Source organism: Molossus molossus, unplaced genomic scaffold (genome assembly GCF_014108415.1).
Source record: "Molossus molossus isolate mMolMol1 unplaced genomic scaffold, mMolMol1.p scaffold_m16_p_3, whole genome shotgun sequence".
In the NCBI taxonomy this organism is placed as follows: Eukaryota; Metazoa; Chordata; class Mammalia; order Chiroptera; family Molossidae; genus Molossus; species Molossus molossus.
Window position 1 is genome coordinate 5,382,986 of NW_023425366.1, and position 17,362 is coordinate 5,400,347.

The 17,362-nt window shown below is 46.8% G+C and overlaps 1 protein-coding gene across 2 annotated transcripts in view; it reads right to left on the reverse strand.

The window, feature by feature from the left end:
• Positions 1 to 8,984: 8,984 nt before the first annotated feature.
• The window catches only part of PARP8 (poly(ADP-ribose) polymerase family member 8), a 159,003-nt gene continuing 150,625 nt past the window's right edge, over positions 8,985 to 17,362 (reverse strand). Inside the window, exon 21 of one of the 2 annotated variants that reach the window (XM_036280605.1) lies at positions 8,985 to 9,644. In XM_036280605.1, coding sequence (XP_036136498.1) covers positions 9,542 to 9,644 — 103 coding nt within the window. In that variant the 3' untranslated portion in view covers positions 8,985 to 9,541. The remainder of the gene's footprint in view (positions 9,645 to 17,362) is intronic. The other variant, XM_036280606.1, reaches the window with a different exon arrangement.

The window sequence follows — 17,362 nt, forward strand, 5'->3', positions numbered from 1 at the left end:
TTGGTGGCAGAGATGGGCTTTAAAAAATTAAATAACAAATGTTCAACAGATTAAAGTCATGAAATTAAACATAACATTAGCAAGGAGAGGTTTTTGGCACAGTGGGTAGAGTGTAATGCTCAGGAATGCATTTTCTGGAGCCCCAGAAAAAGTGGTAACTCAATCAGTGCTACCAGAGAACTACAAGGGGTTGCAGAAAGACCTCGTTTATGGCTGGGTGCTCCAGGACATATTCATGTACTTGAAGGTACATGAGCTTAGCCTAGAATTATGGACAGATTTGCAAAGAGGCAGAATCTCAAGAAAAAATGTTCTAAATAAACAACTGCAGAAACCTATACTGCTCCGCGACTGCTGTATATTAGAACTAGAATTGACTGTGCTGTAAGCCTACTGCTATTAGGAAATATGTATCCCAGAAGTTCACCAGGGAATACATAAAGAACAGAAATGTTCCCAACTATACAGCTGCAAAAATTAAGTTGGGTGTCACAGAGCAGTTAGTACGTGTAATAAAATTCAGGCCCGTTACAATTTATACCATGTTAGAAGAATGCAGTTCCTTTGGAAGAAAATTTATCTCCCCATTGACTTATAATTATAGATGCACTTAGTTCCATCACTGATTTATTTTTATTGGTAATGAATATTAGTACTTTAGCTCAAAGTTTCATCTGCCATGTATGTCAAGTAGTTAATGACCTGTAAATGAACTCCTAAATATGCTAAAGAAGCTCATTATTTAAGGTAATTATTTAGCAAAGCACTGATCCTTTGGTTATGCAAATCACTGACATTAAATTATAAATTGTTAAGTGTCCAGCTTTGTGCTTCATTCTGGGCCCGCAAAATGACCTTCCAATCCAGGTATTGCTTGATCCAAAGTCAAGATAAATAATGGTAAGATGAAAAGATATACTTCAAGGTGACAGAGTAGATGATACCAAGACCTAACAATTCCTACATTTTCTGCAGGTGATGAGGCTGGAGCTGGAGCCCATGATGATGAAGATGAAGAAGATGATGAAGAAGAAGAAGAAGATGATGATGATGGCTCTGGCTTGTTCTCCTCCCCCTGCTGGAATTTTTTAGATTCATGAATTTATTATATGCCAATTAAAAGATATTTTAAGGATGTTTGGCTTTACTGTCACTTTATTTCAAGACCATCTTCATCAGATAGACATTTATGATTTTCTTGCGTGTGTGCCTACTGAGCGCCAAACATTGACCAGGGAGTGGACACCACCTGCGTCTGGTGGCATGGAGGAGGGGTCATGGGGGAAAGCAGGCAACTCAATCAGCCTTTTCATTGTCTGCTAAGTAACACAGGTGGGCTACGGTCAGACGGCAGGAGATTAGAACCATCTGGCCCACCTGGGAGTACGCGGGAAGCTTGGGAAAGAAATGAGAACTGACGGAGGTCCAACAGGGGTGAACCCTGGAGATGGGGCGGGGGCTCGGGCAACAGAAAAAGCCCGAGAGAGGAGGTGAGGAGGTGCCACTGCTGAGTGGACGGTCCACAGGGTGGGCGTGGGGTGAGGCTGCAGAGGGCGGAGGGGGACGCGGCAACAAGACTTTCTATCCCAGTGCGTGACAGAGGGGACACGGAAGGATTTCAAGTAAGGGTGTTACAAAATCAGATTTGCATTTTAGAAAGATCACTTTTGTTTCAGCACATGACAGGGTGTCAAGCCAGTTGTCATATTAAAAATATGTGGTAGCCTATTTGGCAGAGACCAACGGGTGGGAGAAGGGTGCCCGTGCTGAGCTCACCCTTCAGCGCTGCGTGCGGGCATCGGGACTCGGGGGCCGTGTCTCCGGCACAGGGGGTTTACAGCATCTTACCAACCACAAAGCTGCCATCAATGTGCTGGCGGAATATCTGAGCAGAGGACCCTGACTGCGGTCAGGAAAGGCCCCTGGAGATGCCGACATCACCCGCGTAAAGGTTAACGAAGACAGTCACAGGGCAGGGCGGGGAAACAATGCACTCCAGACAGGAAGAGGAATGGAGATGGCTTGGCCGCGCACTGGTGGGGATTGACTGGGAAGGCAGGCGGCTGGGAGGACGGGGCTGGCTTGTGTACAGGTGATGGTGTGGCCGCTCATGGGTTCACTGTGAGGCAGGCGAGAGGAGAGAATGGTGGCTGGGGACACTGCTTAGTTTGAGGTTTCCTTGGGACACCCGGAAGAGATGTTTGCTTGGTCTATTCGATCACATCGATTTGGTGCTCCAATTTCAAAGGAACAAGAGCTATAGGTTTAGAGGTCATCAGATCACGATGGGAGTTAGAGTCATCCATGGTGGACAGTGATTTCAAAGTAGTGCCTGGAATAAGAGGCCACCGTCCTGGGCAGTAGTTCTAAGCGTACCCCAGACTATAATGCATTGTACACACACACACACCACACACACACACACAATTTGATAGATCTGGGAAATGGATGTTGCATGGAAACAGACTTACTAAACTACTGACAATTCTCTTACAGATCAGAGTATTCCGCAGTCTGGTTTACAAGTGGAGGGTGTGAGGTGTCACAAACACACCCCCTTGTGGCCCAGCACCTCTCTACATGCCCCTTCACATGGCTGAATATGCGCGTACAGGCCTCTTGGGGTTGAGACAGTATTGCTGGGCCCGGTCCTCAGTGAGTCCTCCTCTCTTTCCTGCACACCAAAAGGAATGGAAGCGTGTTGACTGATCTCCAAGAAAAAGTCCAGGGGGAAATGACTCTCAATATATTAAGTTATCCCTATCACACAAACTGGGTCTCTGGTTTCTTCATTTACTGCTTCTTCCTAAATCTGTGTCTTCCCTCTATCCCTTTCCCTCAGTTGCCCGTCCAGTCCTGTGCACCTTCGTCGGAATGACAGAAACCGACCTCTAACACCTCTTGCTTTCTGCCAGCCTCAGAAATCCTCCCGGAGACGGCCGCCAGCATGCTTCCGAAACTCCAGTCGTGATGTCACACGCCCAAAGGCTGACAACAGTCTTCCGTTGCCAGTTACAGCACGTGCAGACTTCTCTCCTGCCAGGCTCCAAAACAAAGTCACGCCCAGCCTGTGCAAGGGTAGTTCAACAGCTCCGCTGCGCAACTCTCCCAGGCAACCAGACCTGTCTCTTCATCGACTCTCCTTACTAATCTGCCGTCACGCTTACTTGTATTTGCTGCTTGTGTTGCCGAGGTGGGGTTTCAGCGATAACAGACATGGTTTATTCGACAGGACAGAGGTGAGACTCAGAAACCCTGTCCCTAGTGACCCCTGGGGCAAGCTACCTAACTTCTCCTTTATAAGAGATAAAGGTATCTGCTGACACATTCCACAGAGTTATTTTGTAGGAAAAATGAGGCGTTTTCTACATTCGAAAGTGCTACATAAGGCAAATCCTATCTAATAAAACGTTTCTCTTATCTGGAATTCAAGAAAACATCACTTGTCAACTATGTGCGTGGCATCTTTGAAATTTTCATTCTGCTTAGATGAAATTCCAGGGCACTGCTATTTGAAGTCATTAAAAAGAGAGGCCTGGAATTTGGGAACAGCAATAGAAGTCCAATGAACACTCAACCAAACCTCAGGGATTCTTCACATTGGCTTTCCACAAAAACAAGCCTCTGTAGCTTTAAGTGAGCCTGGAAGCAGAAGCGACACTATTGCCAGCACATTCCCGAGGAGGAACTAGCCAGGTCACGGGGAAGGGCAGCTCAGGACACCAGTGCCACGGAGCCTCAAAGCCAAAACGCTGTCATTAAAATTTGGTTGAGGAATCGCAATCTAAATGCGCAAAAAAAATGAAGTGTTTTCTAATATACGAGTCTCTTGCAAAGCGGAGGCAGATGTACACGCCGATCATTGTGACTTTGTGGCGAAAAGTTTATGCAAAGTGGTATAAACAGAAATTAGTTACATGCTACCCATGAGCACACCTTTAAAGATTCAAAGTGTCATTTAAATTGTAGAAGTGTGTCCAGCCAGTGTGGCTCAGTGGTTGAGTGTCGACCCAGGCACCAAGAGGTTGCTGGTTTGATTCCTGGTCAGGACACAGGCCCAGGTTGCAGGCCTGATCCCCGGTGGGGGGCGTGCAGGAGGTGGTCAGCTGATGTTCTCGCTCATTGATGTTTCTATCTCTTTCCCTCTTACTTCCTCTCTCTGTAAAGTCAATAAAGAAAAAAAAGTGCTTGTTTCTGGAGGTCACCCAAATCCTTGCATGTTGGCCTATTGCCTCCACGCACCCCCTCTCCTCCACGTCCCTTCCCCACTGTCGGATGCACGTGATCTGTTCCTCCCCTCAGCCTGGCTTGCACTTTTGGTCTTTTCCATTCAGCATCATCGGCCTTGTGTTATTCTTGGATTATTTCCAGATGTGTTTGTTTTCTTTTCCCACAAAGATCGAATGCTCCTGAAGGCCAACGCAACAATCTAATCATCTCTATTCCTTATACCGACTAGACTCTTAACAGGTATTTCTGGAGCAAGTGAAATCAAGTCTAACAAACAGAAGTTTGCGTCTATGGTTTCTCAGCTGTAAATGTAACAGAAGTAAAAAATCATTTTAATTATGAGAATATAAACAACTCCTCATAAACATTTACTATGAATGTGATTAGAGAACTATGTTTATTTATGGACTAATGTCTTATGCAGTTAATGAGATGTATTTCATAAAAAGTGGTGTTAAAAATCACTTTCTTATTACTAACCGAGTCAGAAACGCTTAGAAAATCTGGGACGGTGTATTTGAAATGCTCCTTTGGGTATTATGCCAAAGCATTTATAAACAGAGCACACATACAAAAATCTTTCTTTTCCATCCTCTATTTCCTGACATAATTTGAAATTAAAATCACATGATCAGCTACATCTATCACAACTATTTGCAGAATGCAGGCAAAAACAGATTTTTTCCCTTGTATTCCCTCTTATTTTAAAAGTATTTTATAAGTGAAAAGGGAAACATCCTTTTTTAGAGTTTGTTGAGAACTTCAAATATCTAGTCTCCAGAAGCAAGATTCATCACGAGGAATACCTCAGCCTAACCGAGGTTTCAAAGCAGTGCCCACATAGACCATGCTTGTTGAACAAATTCAGATTTATTGAAAGTAAACATTTACATTGGCTACAATGTTGGAACTATTACAAAGCTGGATAAAAGAGGCTTAAGGAGCAATAGAAAGCAAGTGCAATAAAAAGTGAATAGAGAAAATATTTGGCCTTAGTGATCTCTTGGCAGTATTTACATTATGTACATATTGTTAAATATTTATAATAACTCTAAGGCACCAAAGGCTAAATAGCAGGTTGCAATACTATTTTGTGCACAAAAGTCAAGAAATGTGTTGTAAAGAAGGCGATTGAGTTAAAGAAACAGAGGCATGTTGTAATGTTTCCATAGAGGGGTGGCTGCATATTTTAAAATCTCAACTGATACGTTAAATATCGGGCAGATTGAAGAAATTATTTTTAGAACATTAAATTATGTTGACTATGTAAATAAGCACTATTTTTTTTTTTACTGACTTGCTGGTAAATGTGTAATGTAATCTATTCCTCAACACAGCTTTTTCACACTCATGGATATGTTTTGTCTAAAAACTACTTGAAATTCTTTTGACCTACAAAAAACTTATCCTAATATATCATGGTGTATACAAAAATCCCCCAAGAAAAATTAACTGGGTAATAATATACATCAATTTTATATATAATCTGACAGAAATTTAGCAGGCATTCAATGCCAAAATATTTGAATGTTCAGGGTGCCATTCTGGCGTAGGCATTGGGTATTTTTAATCCTTTAACTGTTCAGGGTGGGCATCTGTTTGTGGCTTTCGGTGAATGGACATAGATTTGGCCCCTGTAGAAAACCAATCTTAAAGGGAACTAATTATTTTCAAATTTTGCAACTTGAAACCCCTTCCCGTGGCTCATTGGGTGTTAAGTGTGTCATCCATCACCCATGACTGAAGTATCCCTTGTACTGTGTTGTCAAGAGACAACTGACAGTATCTGTGCCCAGCACAGCCTTGACCGTTGAATTGTTTGATGACTTCTATTTGTAAAACTCCCTTTCTTACACTGGAATCCCCAATTCACCTTGACAGACAGTCTTATCACTGGTCTTGAGGTAGTGTTATAACGAAGAATTCAGCAAGACAACAGAACAACATCACGATATTTTTAAGACGCCCGTTCAGGGCCACCACAAAATCCGTACGTCTAGATGGTAGGCGGCCCACGGTCCCGTGGCCTGACGGACAGACGTGTGAAATTACCACCTGACTTTAACAAGGGTGATGGATTTTTCCTGAACACGTCCTGAAACCCCGGGTCCTTATGAAGTTATGGTATTATGGCAGAAAGTGCTGCTATGCTACACAGCATCCTTCAGCCATCATAAAGACTTGAGAGGCTTGTGTATCAAAGGTTTTCCTTTCTTTTCGCAAAGGGGAGGACAATAGAGGATTTCTTTTCTAGATGCTTACATTTTTCAGTGAGTAATACTCAGAGCATTAACCACAGTTCGGATTGGATTCTTACATCACATAGTATTAGATAGTGAGTTTAAGGGCTTACTATCTTATACAAAATTTTATATTTATATTCAAATTTTAAATTAAAAAACCACCTTCAAGTCCAACATTTCCGACCTGCTGAGCAACAAAAATAAAAACCATTTCAACGTAATGTAATCGGAGGCCACTGAAGTACCTTGGCTTCGTGAATTCTACAGTAATAATATAAGTGTGTTATTGCTTTTTCTCTTCTTGAACATTTGATTATTTTCTTTTTTAATACAATAGACAATAAAAGAAGACAACTTATTTATAGTGAAATGTTCACAAAATCAGCAATACCAGAAAAAAAAAAAACAGAATAAATTAAGGTTCTTCTTTCCCTTCTTTGACAATGAAATGAACAGTAGCCTTTGCTCAGTGGGTTAACGTGATGTAGTAACAGCTACACAATTAATACAACTATTACAAAGCAGCAATAAACAGACTTCAAATGATCCTATAAATGCAATATAGTATCACATGCTTGGAATCATCAAATAAGTCAATAGATAGTATCTTAATGGGGTGACTGAATCAAGGCATGATAATAATGTTTAAACTTCTGAATTTTAAAGTTCTGTTTGGATTTTGGAAGTATGGTATTCACAAGGTACGCATCAGTATACTATAGTATACTGATAGTAACATTTTCAATGAAAAGATTGGCTCTAGAATATTTGCTTAAAAAGGATCTGACTTTTTGAAACAAATGTAAAATTTGTCATTCTGCACTACAGTAGCACTCCATTATCGTCAGAAGTCACCTCAATTGATTACCGTAAAAGGTGCCTATTGTCTGTAATATTATTAGGCATCAAAACTATCAAATACTTTCCTTGCTCTGAGAGAAGAATCTTTCATTCTTAAATTGGCAGAATTTTCTAGTAGGCTAGTTTTTCCTCCCCTCCTCCTATATTGAAATAGTCTCCCAAGTCCTTGAAGTTACCGTTACAGGTCAGATTTGAATACTGCACTCCTCACAGATCACTCGGCTGTTCCGTAAACCCTTAAGGAGTTGCATCAGTGGTTCTAAATTTTGCATGGAGGCACTGTTGAGTCTTTGGGGTGCCTCAGTGGCCCCAGGGGCCAAACAGGTGGGGCTCCAGGACCTCAATGTCCAAATCCTACTATTACATCTTCCTATTTATGTCAGATATAAAATGGCCCAGAAAATTAATTTGAAAAAATAATCTTGTGGCTTAAAAATGTTTTTAGAACACAGTCAAAGGGACCTGGGAGACTTCAGCAAATAGTTATCTTGTCCTACATGAAATCCTCAAACATTTGTTCACAGGCACGAAATAAGATGCTGCCTCTTGGCCCTATCCTGCCAACAGTATACCTCAGCGTCACTTTGGGTTTGAAGGTACAAGTCAAAACAGATCAATGTTTTAAGTGGACCGTGTCACAAGGATTAATATCCCAACCGTTTCAAGTCCTTTTTGCAGAAATCAAGTATTTACACTATAAGAAAACAAATGACTAGTCAAGGCTTCCCAAACAGCAACCCTTAATAACAAGGATGACCTTTTTTTTTTTCTCACCTTATATGCCAAAGAGAATAAACACAGAATAGTTACAACATTATACTTGCAAATGACTATACATTTTTATTTTTTTCTTTCTAAGTAAATTAGAATCAGATATGAGCCTTGATTCAGGGTTTGAATAGAGTGGCAGGCACAATAATTAAAACTGCTCTCATGAATGGCCCTATTCCAAAGACATCGCGTGAGAAAATTAAACACTGTCGAGTAAAACTCGTGATGACTAAGAAAAACCTTCGGAGCCAAAGAAACAGAAATGATGTCGATGAGCACATGACCCTCGAATGGAGAAGGATGGGTGCTGGTGTCATTGTTCTCTATAAACGTATTTTGTGTTCTTTTAATATAAAAGAAACTTCAAAGTTTGTCTTCTTTCTCAATATGAAAAAAAAATATGCAGAGGTATTAGATGAAAAAATATAAAAATGCTGGTGTGGCCTAAATAAATTTTTAAAATGTCCCATTGTAGAAAATAAAAAACATAAACGTTTGTTAAAATTCTTTTCTTTTTTTATACGTGTGGTCACTTGAATACAGACTTAGTCCACCAGGGGCTTCTATGTTCCCAAATTGTGACTTCTAATAACATTGTTAAAGAGTTGAATTTTAACTGAAGACCACAAACATTCTTTGAACACACTGAAATACTGTTTGCAAATATCTTCAGTGAATGGCTATGGTAAATTTGGCTCATATCTTGGTTTGTGTCCAGATTCACTGCTAACTGAACATCACATTTGTTTTCATTGAGTGAGAACAGGGTTGTGGGCTACGCCATCTGTCGCCATGACACACGTGTGCAAATACACATGTGTGCAAATACACACACATGTGCACAGTCACGCGTTTCGATGCATGAGTCTAGAGATATGTATATTACAAACTTTGGGGCAAAGCATTGCATCTACGACTAATTGTTTCTGTATAAGGGAAAAAAATAATGGCAGAATAAGAATCATCCCTCCAAAATAGCTGAAGGTTCATCTCACTAAGTGTACATAGCACGTCAGAATGTGCAAACATTTTACTTATTGCAAAGTATCTTAGAGATTTAGACATCATTATAAAATGTTCTCAGTTCTATTTTGGTAACCTAAAGTGTCGGTATATAATACCAAATTTCCAGTGGAAGAGTTTAATATAAAAATATCAGCACGAAACTGTTTTTTCAATCTGTTTATTGTGTGAGCAACCCAACTGCAGTTCAAGTGCTGCTGAACATTTATTCCTAGAGTCCAGAACCCTACAGTCGATCAACTTCATACCGTTTTAGGTATTTAATGAGATACTTAGAAATACTAAGAAAAAAATCAGTATTCAAAGGATTAATTTTGTTTATAATAACAATAAATTATTTCGTCCTCTTCTTCAGTTCAAAACCCAGCTTTGAACCCGAGGAAGGCTTCCAAAAGTCGCTAACGACCGGTCCTTCACCCAGTGGCGGTTTGGTTACCGATCACCCGAAGGATCTCTCTGTAAATGCTTCCTTCTTGTGTGTTAATGTTTGTGTCTCCCACCTGGCCATCTTCATAGCTAAAGTACAAAACAGAAACACAACACATTTAGAAGGGGGAAACATTTCCAAAAATTCAAAAGGCAATTCAAGCAGCTCAGAAATGTGATCGGAGACCGAAAAGACAGCCCAAGGTCATCGGGGGCAAAAGACTGTTATTTCTCAGTTGGGTGTAACAAGGCATCTGTACTGGGAGACACAGCAGAGCCTGGACTGCGACATGCCTGGTTGTTCTTCCCCATGCCTGCCCTCCCGCCCTCCCTCCCTCCTGCCCTCCCTCCTCCCTCCTCCCTTCCCTCCCTCCTCCCTCCTCCTTCCTCCCTTCTCTCCCTTCCTCCCTCCCTCCCTCCCTCCTTCCCTCCCTCCCTCCCTCCCTCCTTCCTTCCCCTCCTCCCTCTCTCCCTCCTTCCCCTCCTGCCTCCTTCCTTCCTTCCTCCCTCCCTCCCTCCCTCCCTCCCTCCCTCCTTCCCTCCTCCCTCCCTCCTTCTCCTTCCTTCCTTCCTTCCTTCCTTCCTTCCTTCCTTCCTTCCTTCCTTCTCTCCATCCCCCCTCTTCCTTCCTTCCTTCCTTCCTTCCTTCTCTCCATCCCCCCTCTTCCTTCCTTCCTTCCTTCCTTCCTTCCTTCCTTCCTTCCTCCCTCCTTTCCTTCCTCCCTTCCCTGTGCCCCGACCTGCCCGCCCTCCCGTCACCGTGTCGCTCTGTCCCCGAGCCCTGCCGACTGCAGGAAGAGTCTGTGCAGACACCCTCACAGCTGTCACAGGAAACCACTCCACTTCCTGCTCCTCGATTCTGGCTTCACCCCTATGTGGTCACTGGTTTATTTCCTGACCAGTGACACTGAGGAGCCCTTCCCTCTCTGCCACGCCTGCCTTCCACTCGTTACTCTGCGGTGACCAGGAAGAGCGTCTTCCCTGTCACTAGTGTCCCATTCGGCGGATCACACGGGCCCTTCCACGGGTCCTTCCCACGACCACGCACCAGGTCAGCGCAGCGCAAGTGAAAACAGGGCGCTCAGGGAGCAACTGCGACGTCCGTCAGGGAGACATAGTGGTGTTAGATGATAAAGCATTTCCTCAAAGAGACTTCCATGGGCAATGAAAACGTCCCAAGATGAACTGTGGAACTTCCATGACAATACTCAGTGTAGACGAGGTGCGGAATTAATTTCACTTCATAAAAATGACTTCAAGACAGCAGCTTTCGAGAAGTGGTAAGTACTTCAAAACAGGTAACCGGGGGGTGGGCACAGCCTCAAAGACGAGGGCACGCCGTGTCTTTTCCTCGTGTACACGGTCCTGAGGGCACCCACCCCGAGGCCCTGGGGCCCTGCCCGTCCCTGCTCACCCACCTCCTGACCGCCATTGGGATCAGGTTCAAACTCCTGGGCACTGACCCTGCGGGCCTGCCAACATCGTTCATTCTCGGCACACACCTGTCCACACACACGTACACGGGGCCCTCGGGGTAAACAGCCGGGAGAAGGAAAGAAGCACAGTCCAGGCGTAGACGTGTTCTCAGGAGATCAAGCGGAAAGCCCCGCGGTGAACTAGAGAATGTGCAAAGTGAAATGCTTCAGAGCTGCCCAGATCTAACTAGGGGCTTCGTGGCAAAATACGGAAAGACTGATCTGACTGGACAAGAAAATCTGTCATCCTGGTTTCTGAGTGAATCCTGGCTCCCCATGGGACCGAGGGTCCACTGAGCCAGCCAGGAATCCGAGCCAAGGCTGGGGGCAACCTGCCGAGGGGGTGATGCTGTTGACAGGGCCGCCTCCAGCCCCTCCAGGACGCCGAGGGGAAACCACAGGGGACAGAGTGGACTCCAGACTCCTGTCCTGGGAGAGAAACGGGACGAGTGGAAGGTCTGCAAACTGTTTCGGTGCTTGACGGCTTCCCGATTTCAAATACCGGTGCACACGTATCTCTAGCGTACATTTCCTAACAGGCATGTACATTTGTTCCAGTCTATGGCATGTTTGGTGCAGACAACACACCTACTGTCTCTAAACTTTAGACACCATGTTGAATAAGATACGTGCGGCGTGACTGAGACCTACACGCCACCATCTCCACTCCTTTCCAGTCAAAGTTGACCTTCAGTTAAGCTTTGTCTGCAACACAAAACTTCTCATCTTTCCCACAATCCACTGCAGTTGTGCACCTCGTCTACACCTGCACTGACGACGACCGGCATCGTCCACACCTGCACTGACGAAGACCGGCATCGTCTACACCTGCACTGACGAAGACCGGCATCGTCCACACCTGCACTGACGAAGACCGGCATCGTCCACACCTGCACTGACGACGACCGGCATCGTCCACACCTGCACTGACGACGACCGGCATCGTCCACACCTGCACTGACGACGACCGGCATCGTCCACACCTGCACTGACGAAGACCAGCATCGTCTACACCTGCACTGACGAAGACCGGCATCGTCCACACCAGCACTGACGACGACCGGCATCGTCCACACCTGCACTGACGAAGACCGGCATCGTCCACACCAGCACTGACGACGACCGGCATCGTCCACACCTGCACTGACGAAGACCGGCAACAGCTGCCCGCGGCCTCCTTGCTGACACTTGAGGAGATTTTATCTGCTACAAAATCTCTAGTCTGCAGCATGCGATACAGCTGCCTGCTCCGTTTCTTTGTATCTTTATTTTTCGATGACGGTGTACTTTCAATACTATTCTGTGTTGGTTTCCGGTGTGCGTTATAGTGGTTAGACAATCATCTCCCTCACCAACTGGTCCATTCTCCCGATATTTCCAGTACCCGCCTGGCCCGAGGCAGTCCTTCCCATATACTGACTACATTCCCTATGCTGCCCTTTCCGTCCCCATCAGAGCCGAAGGGGGGGGAGGTGGAGCTGGAAAATACTCAGAAAAGCACACAGTTTCCCATCGTGCATGAAGCCTGAGCACAGCAGCTGGAGGCCGGGGGACAGAACTGGCCCGAAGTGCTGGGGCGTCTCAAACCATGAGGCAGACATAAGAGCACAGGACACACGGACTAGCACCTGACTCGGTCAGCGGGCACAGCTCGGACATGTGACTGTTCGTGGCAGAGGGCACCGAGTCCAGCAGGGCAGACGGCCTCGGTGGCTATTTATCAGCACAGCAGACAAACACCAGGTTAATCGGGAGAAGTTCCTTCCAGTCCAGAAAGCAAGGCAATTTACAAGAGAAACATCAGATCTCAGCGGGGAAATGATACACTGACCGGGGTTCTATGAAGGAGGGGAAATGAAGCCATCTAAAAGGAAACAAGAATAACTTACGTTCCCAGGTGTATAAATGGGCGACAGCAATTTTAATTAGAAAAGAAACCAACTTGCTTAAAATGCCAGGAGAGATAAACGGAGAGACAGTTGGTGGGACTCTCCCGGGCACGCGAAGGTATCTCATGGGTACAGACTTCTAAACGTTTTTACCCCTCTTCTCAAATGGATATCGCAGCTCTGTGACAAGCCTACACTGGGCCCAGGTAAATCTGCTCTCTGTCTCCCTGGGTCTGGGACCGGACCACAGCCCTGGCGTCGATCGGCGGCAGGGAGGAGACGTTCCCTGCGAATGACTGACCCCGGCGCTCGCCCGAAGTCCTGGTGGGAACCTGAGCCGCACCAGCACCCGTGTCAACCTCCTCCCTGAGTGAGAACATCCGTCTCCTGTCACCGCTTTCACTCAACCTGTATTCAGTGCTTCTGCGCAGGACATGAGGTCCCCAAACTCGGACGCAATGTGCACTTTACTAGGGAAGATAACAGATACGTGAACAGCTGTAGGTCACGGTGGCCCGGGGGGTTGAGAGACAGGACGAGCAAAATTCGGAGTCAAGACAGGTGCCGTCTGATGGGGGCATCTGGAAAGGCCCGTGGGGACGACCCTGTGGCCCCCTCGGAAGACTGGCTGAAGGCCAGCTGTGTGGACGGACGGACGGACACAGTGAAGACACAGTCTTGGGAACACGGATCCCTACTGCTGGGTGATAATGTTATTCGATCGGTGGCTTGCGCCGGTAACCGGAGCAGGGACGTGGCCTCCGTGCTGCGGAAGGCCACGCGGTTAAACAGTAGCAGCCTGCTTGAGGAAGGAATAACCCAAAGTCTGCTCTGGGAAAATTAATGCGGTATAAATAGCATGATCTTAATATTTTAAATGCATAGACACGTAGGCTGCACACCAAGAGATGAACCGCAGCTAACTCTAAGCGGGGGCATCGTGGGCGGTTTTCTGCTCACCTTTGGTGTCAGTTCCTGGCATCAAGCAGGCACCACCAGTGCGACAGTGGCGATGCTTGGTGAGCCTGGCACTGCGAGGCGGGCTAGGAGCAATGGAGAAACCAGAAGTGTGCGAATAGCCCGGCTGTCGGAGCCCTGGCGAAGCGGCCAGTGGAAACAAAGGCCCCACCGCAGGAAACCGGCGCGGAGCTGTGAGTCAGGACCCAGAGCGGAGAACGACGCTCAGGCCCCAAGCCCGGGCGAGACGCTGCCGCGAGACCGGAGGGAGGCGCTGGCTGCCACCGAGCAAGCACAGGGCCTCCCTGCTCGCGGGGGTCTGAGGCGTCAGCAGACTTTCCGAGTGGAACACCCAGCAAGTGGCTGTAACGAGGGCATTTCATTCATTCCTCTACCGGCCGAGCGCGGCACTCGGCACGCAGACCACCCGACCTCAAGAAGCACACGAGTAAAGAAAAACTCCACACGTATAAAAAGTAATGCGCCGATCACACCGGGGCCTGTGCACACCCATCACACTGGGGCCTGGGCACACCGGGGCCTGGGCACACCCATCACACCAGGGCCTGGGCACACCGGGGGCTGGGCACACCCATCGCACCGGGGCCTGGGCACATCCATCACACTGGGGCCTGGGCACACCAGGGCCTGGGCACACCAACCACACTGGGGCCTGGGCACACCCATCACACCAGGGCCTGGGCACACGGGGGCTGGGCACACCCATCACACCAGGGCCTGGGCACACCGGGGGCTGGGCACACCCATTGCACCGGGGCCTGTGCACACCCATCACACCGGGACCTGGGCACACTGGGTCCTGTGCACACCCATCACACCAGGGCCTGGGCACACCGGGGCCTGGGCACACCAACCACACTGGGGCCTGTGCACACCCATCACACCAGGGCCTGGGCACACCCATCACACCAGGACCTGGGCACACCGGGGCCTGGGCACACCCATCACACTGGGACCTGGGCACACCAGGGCCTGGGCACACCGGGGCCTGGGCATGCCACAGCAGCATCAGCAGGGAGTCAAGGACGCTCCTAGGAGGATGGACGGCTTACACGGGGCTTCTAAAGAGGAGGAGGCATCAGGTAAGTGGGAGGAGAGAGGGAGAGGGCCCAGCTGAGTGGAGGAGGAGTCAAAGGAAGGAAGCGTGGGAACAATCGCCTTCGGTCCGGCCGCAAAGCCCAACCTCGTGGAGTGAGAACGGTGGGCTGTGCGGCTGGGCAGGGCTCTCCTGGACCTCCCCACGCAGGGGCACAGAGGGAGGAACAAGGGGCTCAGGGTTGGTGGGGTCCCTGTCACGGGGACTGGGCGTCATCTCCTAGGGAGTGAGCAGCGATCAGGGACTTTGAAGCAGGCGTGATGCGCAGTGTCAATCGGGAAGGAGATCCGGGTTGGAGACAGAGGAACCGGATTTATCAGACGGGACAAGGCCAAGCCCCTGAGCCTCCCAGCGTGGTGCCACACTGCCCGAGCAGGGGCTGATGCTCTGCCGCCTGGCTCTGTCCATGGGCTGTCTCCCCACTGCGCTCCCCGGGGCACGGTCGATGTTCTATAAAATCACGATGGAATAGCTCTCATTTCATTTAATGCCATTATACAGTTCTTATTTTATAAATTGTGCCTGTATCCGTCTCTTTAGATAGATTTCAAATGCTGACCTTAAATAAGAACCGCACATAATCCAAGATACTTTCCTTTTTTAAAAGGCCTTTGTCTCTGTTCGTTCATTTAAAATTTACTGACGAGCAAGCCCTGGCCAGTGTGGCTCAGTCGGTTGGGCACTGTTCTGTGACCCTGAAAGTCTCTGGTGTGATTCCCGGTCAGGGTACATACTCAGGGTGCGGGTTTGGTCCCCAGTCGGGGTGCATACACGAGGCAACCGAGAGATGTTTCTCTCTCTCTTTCACCCCTTCTCCCTCTAAAAATCAATTTTAAAAAAGTTATTGACAAGCGTGTGTGTGTCTGCGTTAGGACATCTGTAAGGACAGCTGGGCCTGCAGGGGACTGAAAACCAGGAGCAGACACAACGGATGAGCCGAGTTTTATTAAAACATTTTTTTCCCCTGTATTGATTTGAGAGAGAGAGGAGAGAGGGAGAGAGAGATAGAAACATCGATGAGAGAGAACATCGACTGGCCGCCTCCTGCACGCCCCGTACTGGGGATCGGGCCCACAACCTGGGCGTGTGTCCTGACCGGGAATCGAACCAGCGACTTCTAGGTGCCTGGGTCGACGCTCAGCCCCTGAGCCACACCGGCCGGGCTCTTAGCCCCTTTTAAAACCGTATTTCTACGTATTGACCTTCAAGGACCTGTACACACAGGGCTCAGGTCGGTAATGAAATCGAGCTTTAGCAACAATTCCCAGAATTGCCAAAAACTCTTGAAATTGGTTGGAATCTGTTCATAACACCGGAATTTTATTTTTGCCTGAAGCATTTATATTTGATTACGTTTATTCATTCTGGAATTTTTCATCAAGTTTTTTTTCAAACTTTTCATTCTGCTCCCCCCTCCAAGGGGCATGTTCCTTTAAATTTTACTTCCAATTTCTCTGATCCAGTCATCTGTTGCCTCAATGTCCCCCCAATTTTCCTCTCCTGTGTTATTGTCTACTTGTTGGAAATAATGTGATCAGGCCAGCAAATGACTATCTTATTTTATTTATTTATTTATTTATTATTATTTTTTATCCTCACCCGAGGACATTTTTGCATTTATATTCAGATAGAGCGGGAGGGAGAGAGAGAAACATCGATGTGAGAGAGACACATCGAGTGGTTGCCACCCACATGACCCCAACCAGGGCCAGGGACAAACTGCAACCAAGGTATGTGCCCTTAGCGGGAACCGAACCCGGGACTCTCTGGTCTGCGGGCCGACGCTCTAACCGCTGAGCCAGACCGGCCAGGGCTCAAATGACTATTTTATTATCTCCTTCACTCTAGAAATCCAATGAGCACAGAAGTTATTTTTATTTTTAATATTTTTACCTACTAACAGGTAAAAAGCAAGGCCCATTTGTTTATACACTAGTCATCGGCCCAGTGTCTAGCAGAGGAGATTGTGTAGCATGAAAAACATAAGAATAGGAATAAGAAGAACAGAAATGGATTCTCTGTCTGAAAATGGTATATTTGTGATAAATCACTTCTTTCTCATCCATTTCTTTATTTTTTACCTGGATGTTTCCACTCACCAGGGGGCATGTCACTAGAATTCTGCAGTCTCTTTTACAAAGAAAGTGATGGTTGTAACTAGAATATATGTTAACTAGCGAACGGATTCTCCTTTGGATGTGTTTTGGATATTTTCAGTTTCTCTTAATTAGTCCCTTCTCTCCGGAGGCTGCAGAGAAAAGGATGGAATCTCATTCATATTTATGAAAACCATGATCTTAACAGCACTGTTTCCCTTGGATTATGTGGAAAGCATGGGCATATTCTTCTCTTTTCTTCAGACGGTTTGTC